Raw genomic sequence first — 7,500 nt, 5'->3', positions numbered from 1 at the left:
TCATCACTGAGTGTATTGTGTGTATCTGACCAGGAGGGGGCAGCACCTGAGCGAGTGCTTCAGAAGGAGGAAGAGCTGGGGAGAGGAGGAATGGAGCGACGGTATCCCAGCATGCAGTGCAGTAGCACACAGACAGAAAAGGTAACCCAATATAATGAGGGATCCAAGCACTGGAACCCTGTTGTTTTTTTGAGGATTTTTCTGCTTCTTCTTCTTCTTCTTCTTCTACATATTTCCTAAAGCGTATCACAGCTGTATGTTGTAGAGAGTCATAGTATTCCAGCCTGGTGGTGGCGCTGTAGTGCGGCATTTTAGGTTTTTCGTTTATATCTCCTAAATCAAGTGAGCTGCAAAGTTTTTTCCTTCCACATTCCTGAGAGAAAGTGACATGGCTTTGTACCCTTTTTTATTTTGAATTAATTTGCATAACATGTCAAACATGTATTTGTCCCCGGAGTGAAATGTATTGTCTGAGAAAAAAGGCCAAACTGCACAACTGATATTCAACACTGTAATTTTTTAGTTGATTTTGACTAAGTGAGAGACATCTTGTAGTGTCAAGGCCCAGCTTTTATAAAACTCATTGTCCCTCTCAAGTCTTTGTGTACAGACGTGTTTACTTCTCTCTTTCTCTGTATACTGAAAGGTGGAGTGTGTCTCCACAGGTGAACCTGTTGCTATGGCAGTGCTCTGTGTGTGTGTGTGTGTGTGTGTGTGTGTTTATTTGACTGTGTGTAGCACGCACACACTCCTTCTGGTCGTGTTTGAATGAGACGCTGCGCGCTGTTGAGTGAGTCGTGTAGTTTGTTGTTTAGCATTAGTGTTAGTAAACATGCTCGGCTTCCTGTCTGTGTTTTCTTTGCTGTTTGTCCGTCAGCTGCGGAGAAGTGGAGAGGGGGATGAGGACAAGGATGAGGAGAGAGAGACGAAGAAGAAGGACGAGCAGTGTGGGGAGGAGGAAGTGATGGTGACATCACAGATGACATCAGCACACACACAGGAAAGGTGAGGAGATTATGAACAGTGAATATTACATCAGCTACATTAATGAAAGTGTAAAAGCGTAAACATGACGATAGTGAGGATTGTGATCATTTCCATACAGCGTTTACAGCTACACTGTATTTCAGCTACCCCCCCCCCTCCTCCCCCCCTGAATTCTGTCTACATGTAAATCATAATACATGCTGATTTACCTACCAATGTTTAAAAACTTCCTCTAAAGCCGCACTTCTGCATCTATACGATACACTGTTACTGTTACAGTAGCCACATCAACAACTATACCAACAATCGCTTCACTAACATCAACACCTGTACCAACAATCGCTTCACTAACATCAACACCTGTACCAACAATCGCTTCAGTCACATCAACACCTATACCAACAATCACTTCAGTCACATCAACACCTGTACCAACCATCGCTTCACTAACATCAACACCTATACCAACAATCGCTTCAGTCACATCAACACCTATACCAACAATCGCTTCAGTCACATCAACACCTATACCAACAATCGCTTCACTAACATCAACACCTGTACCAACAATCGCTTCACTAACATCAACACCCGTACCAACCATCGCTTCACTAACATCAACACCCGTACCAACCATCGCTTCACTAACATCAACACCTGTACCAACCATCGCTTCACTAACATCAACACCCGTACCAACAATCGCTTCAGTCACATCAACACCTATACCAACAATCGCTTCAGTCACATCAACACCTATACCAACAATCGCTTCAGTCACATCAACACCTATACCAACAATCGCTTCAGTCACATCAACACCTATACCAACAATCGCTTCAGTCACATCAACACCTATACCAACAATCGCTTCACTAACATCAACACCTGTACCAACAATCGCTTCACTAACATCAACACCCGTACCAACCATCGCTTCACTAACATCAACACCTGTACCAACAATCGCTTCAGTCACATCAACACCTATACCAACAATCGCTTCAGTCACATCAACACCCGTACCAACAATCGCTTCACTAACATCAACACCCGTACCAACAATCTCTTCACTAACATCAACACCCGTACCAACAATCGCTTCAGTCACATCAACACCTATACCAACCATCGCTTCACTAACATCAACACCTATACCAACCATCGCTTCACTAACATCAACACCTGTACCAACCATCGCTTCACTAACATCAACACCCGTACCAACAATCGCTTCACTAACATCAACACCCGTACCAACCATCGCTTCACTAACATCAACACCCGTACCAACCATCGCTTCACTAACATCAACACCCGTACCAACCATCGCTTCACTAACATCAACACCCGTACCAACAATCGCTTCACTAACATCAACACCTATACCAACCATCGCTTCACTAACATCAACACCTATACCAACCATCGCTTCACTAACATCAACACCCGTACCAACAATCGCTTCACTAACATCAACACCTGTACCAACAATCGCTTCACTAACATCAACACCTGTACCAACCATCGCTTCACTAACATCAACACCCGTACCAACAATCGCTTCACTAACATCAACACCTGTACCAACCATCGCTTCACTAACATCAACACCTGTACCAACAATCGCTTCACTAACATCAACACCTATACCAACCATCGCTTCACTAACATCAACACCTATACCAACCATCTCTTCACTAACATCAACACCTATACCAACAATCGCTTCACTGACATCAACACCTGTACCAACAATCGCTTCACTAACATCAACACCCGTACCAACCATCGCTTCACTAACATCAACACCCGTACCAACCATCGCTTCACTAACATCAACACCCGTACCAACAATCGCTTCACTAACATTAACACCTATACCAACCATCGCTTCACTAACATCAACACCCGTACCAACAATCGCTTCACTAACATCAACACCTGTACCAACCATCGCTTCACTAACATCAACACCCGTACCAACAATCGCTTCACTAACATCAACACCTGTACCAACCATCGCTTCACTAACATCAACACCCGTACCAACAATCGCTTCACTCACATCAACACCCGTACCAACAATCGCTTCACTAACATCAACACCTATACCAACAATCGCTTCACTAACATCAACACCTGTACCAACCATCGCTTCACTAACATCAACACCTATACCAACCATCTCTTCACTAACATCAACACCTGTACCAACCATCGCTTCACTAACATCAACACCTGTACCAACCATCTCTTCACTAACATCAACACCTATACCAACCATCGCTTCACTGACATCAACACCCGTACCAACCATCGCTTCACTGACATCAACACCTGTACCAACCATCGCTTCACTGACATCAACACCCGTACCAACCATCGCTTCACTGACATCAACACCCGTACCAACAATCGCTTCAGTCACATCAACACCCGTACCAACAATCGCTTCAGTCACATCAACACCCGTACCAACAATCGCTTCACTAACATCAACACCCGTACCAACAATCGCTTCACTAACATCAACACCCGTACCAACAATCGCTTCAGTCACATCAACACCTGTACCAACAATCGCTTCACTAACATCAACACCCGTACCAACAATCGCTTCAGTCACATCAACACCCGTACCAACAATCGCTTCACTAACATCAACACCTATACCAACAATCGCTTCACTAACATCAACACCTATACCAACCATCGCTTCACTAACATCAACACCTATACCAACCATCGCTTCACTAACATCAACACCTGTACCAACAATCGCTTCAGTCACATCAACACCTATACCAACCATCGCTTCACTAACATCAACACCTGTACCAACCATCGCTTCACTAACATCAACACCTGTACCAACCATCGCTTCACTGACATCAACACCCGTACCAACCATCGCTTCACTGACATCAACACCCGTACCAACCATCGCTTCACTGACATCAACACCCGTACCAACCATCGCTTCACTGACATCAACACCCGTACCAACAATCGCTTCACTAACATCAACACCCGTACCAACAATCGCTTCAGTCACATCAACACCCGTACCAACAATCGCTTCACTAACATCAACACCTATACCAACAATCGCTTCACTAACATCAACACCTGTACCAACAATCGCTTCACTAACATCAACACCTATACCAACCATCGCTTCACTAACATCAACACCTGTACCAACAATCGCTTCAGTCACATCAACACCTATACCAACCATCGCTTCACTAACATCAACACCTGTACCAACCATCGCTTCACTAACATCAACACCTGTACCAACCATCGCTTCACTGACATCAACACCTGTACCAACCATCGCTTCACTGACATCAACACCCGTACCAACCATCGCTTCACTAACATCAACACCCGTACCAACCATCGCTTCACTAACATCAACACCCATACCAACAATCGCTTCACTAACATCAACACCCGTACCAACAATCGCTTCAGTCACATCAACACCCGTACCAACAATCGCTTCACTAACATCAACACCTGTACCAACAATCGCTTCAGTCACATCAACACCTGTACCAACAATCGCTTCAGTCACATCAACACCCGTACCAACCATCGCTTCACTAACATCAACACCCGTACCAACAATCGCTTCACTAACATCAACACCTGTACCAACCATCGCTTCACTAACATCAACACCTGTACCAACCATCGCTTCACTAACATCAACACCTGTACCAACAATCGCTTCAGTCACATCAACACCTGTACCAACCATCGCTTCACTAACATCAACACCTATACCAACCATCGCTTCAGTCACATCAACACCTGTACCAACCATCGCTTCACTAACATCAACACCTGTACCAACCATCGCTTCACTAACATCAACACCTGTACCAACCATCGCTTCACTAACATCAACACCTATACCAACAATCGCTTCACTAACATCAACACCTGTACCAACCATCGCTTCACCAACATCAACACCCGTACCAACCATCGCTTCACTAACATCAACACCTATACCAACCATCGCTTCACTAACATCAACACCTGTACCAACCATCGCTTCACTAACATCAACACCTGTACCAACAATCGCTTCACTAACATCAACACCTGTACCAACCATCGCTTCACTAACATCAACACCTGTACCAACCATCGCTTCACCAACATCAACACCCGTACCAACCATCGCTTCACTAACATCAACACCTATACCAACCATCGCTTCACTAACATCAACACCTGTACCAACCATCGCTTCACTAACATCAACACCTGTACCAACCATCGCTTCACTAACATCAACACCTGTACCAACAATCGCTTCAGTCACATCAACATCCGTGCCAACAATCGCTTTGGTAAACAGTGCTAACTACCACGATGTGAAAACAATCACTATAAAAATGTTGCGAAAACCCCACCATCATTCAAAGCAACCCTCACAACAACTGCACTACCACTACAACAACAACCGCCTTGACACAGAAATTCCATCTGTCTCTGTCTCTCTCTCTCTCTCTGTCTCTCTCTCTCTCCCTGTCTCTCTCTCTGTCTCTCTCTTTCTCCCTGTCTCTCTGGCTCTCTCTCTCTCTCTCTCTCTCTCTCTCTGTGTCTCTCTCTCTCTCCCTGTCTGTCTCTCTCTCTGTCTCTCTCTCTCTCCCTGTCTCTCTGTCTCTCTCTCTCTGTCTCTGTCTCTCTCTCTGTCTCTGTCTCTCTCTCTCTCTGTCTCTGTCTCTGTCTCTGTCTCTCTCTCTCTTTCTCTGTCTCTCTGTCTCTCTCTCTCTCTCTATCCCTGTCTCTCTCTCTCTCTCTCTCTCTCTCTCTCTCTCTCTCTCTCTCTGTCTCTCTCTCTCTCCCTGTCTCTCTCTCTCTCTCTCTCTCTCTCTCTCTCTGTCTCTCTCTCTCTCTCTCTCTGTCTCTCTCTCTCTCCCTGTCTCTCTCTCTCTCTCTCTCTGTCTCTCTCTCTCTCTCTATCCCTGTCTCTCTCTCTCTCTCTCTCTCTCTGTCTCTCTCTCTCTCCCTGTCTCTCTCTCTAACAGACTGCATCAGGTGTTAACGGACATGTTAAAGATGGCCGCCTTGATGGAGGAGCTCGTCAGAGACCCGGGTGAGCAGCGCTAACGTGTTCATTAGCATGCTTTCTGTAATAACGTATTACTGTGTGATGATTGTAAGTGTGTGTACGCAGAGAGTTCGACTGATGCTAAGTGTTAGCAATGGTGGTTCATTATGCAGGACGAAGTGTGCTAATAATCCACACTGAGCTCGCTAATAAACTGCGGAGTGACGTTGTAGCTAGTTGGTAATTCGAGTGTAGTTATTAGTTAATATTGGTTAGCTAGGGCTATTGTGACTACTAACTAATAGCTAATTCTACTGTAGTTAATAGTTTATGGTTAATAGCTTTTAAATGATAAGTAATAGCTAGCAAACATTGTTTTGGCTAATAGTTAATTATTTTATTTTAAATTAATAGCTAATTCTGTTTTATGTTTAAATGCTGCATAGGTAACGTTGTACCTAATGTCTCGGATTTATTACTAGCTAAAGTGTTGGAACTAATAGCTAATAGTTAGTGTATGAATAAATACTGATTAAAAACAGCTAAAGATTTTTGGCTAAAAGCTAATACTGTTATGGCTAACAACTTAAGACTGTAATAACGAATAATGACTGTCACTAGTAGCGTAGAAATAAATATACTTTACATGTTGTACTGTTAGCAATTAATAACCAGTGTTTAATACTGACTAGCGTGGAATGATGCAGGTTTTCGCTAACGGTGGTTAGTTTATACTGTTGTGGCTAATAATTAGCGATTGAGGATTGTTATGACCATTAGCTAACACTGGCTAGCTAGCTTTACTGTGAGTAAGTAAGTAATAGCAGGTAATAAACACTGTTTACGTAATGTTATTTACGTAGTTCTTCAATAAAATATTCTGGCTAATAGCTAAAGTTGTGAATTGCTGCTGCTTGAAAACTTTGAAATAGACAATACTGTTGGAAACGTCAACTTTTACCTCAGATTTGTTGATAAATTACGAAGAAAGGACTTCGTACAGCTAAAACTAGTGTAAGTGCTTTGAGCGCTAACCGGAGTAACGTGATTTCAGCGGGAAATCTTCTGTTTTACTCCATCAGACAGAAAATCAGCTTCACCTCTGTCACGCAAACTTGCTAACATTAGCAGCTGGTTGGCTAACATTGTATTAGCACTGCGTTCACCACACACACACACACACACACACACACACACACAGAGATATAAGTTTACCTCAGTGTGATGTCACACTCCTCAGCCACACGCGCAGTGTTAGCCGTGTGTCCTGTCCGACTGGTTTATGTCTCACCTTCATGTGACTCATGTGACCAGGATACTGTATTTACACACACACTTACACACACACACACACACACTTACACACACACACTTACACACACACACACACACACACACACTCTGTCAGTCACTAGATCAAAAATACACACTTCATA

At 43.8% G+C, this 7,500-nt stretch overlaps 1 protein-coding gene across 1 annotated transcript in view; it reads left to right on the top strand.

Annotated features, from left to right (window-relative positions):
- Window positions 1-7,500, top strand: part of akap9 (A kinase (PRKA) anchor protein 9) — a 92,391-nt gene that overhangs the window by 41,759 nt on the left and 43,132 nt on the right. The window contains 3 exon segments of the mRNA XM_053236686.1: window positions 34-141; window positions 878-1,005; window positions 6,042-6,109. Coding sequence (XP_053092661.1) covers window positions 34-141; window positions 878-1,005; window positions 6,042-6,109 — 304 coding nt within the window.

The sequence above is a fragment of the Pangasianodon hypophthalmus genome, chromosome 9 (genome assembly GCF_027358585.1).
Source record: "Pangasianodon hypophthalmus isolate fPanHyp1 chromosome 9, fPanHyp1.pri, whole genome shotgun sequence".
Lineage (NCBI taxonomy): Eukaryota > Metazoa > Chordata > Actinopteri > Siluriformes > Pangasiidae > Pangasianodon > Pangasianodon hypophthalmus.
The sequence above is the reverse complement of the archived record's forward strand: the minus strand, read 5'-3'. Positions and strand labels throughout refer to the sequence as shown.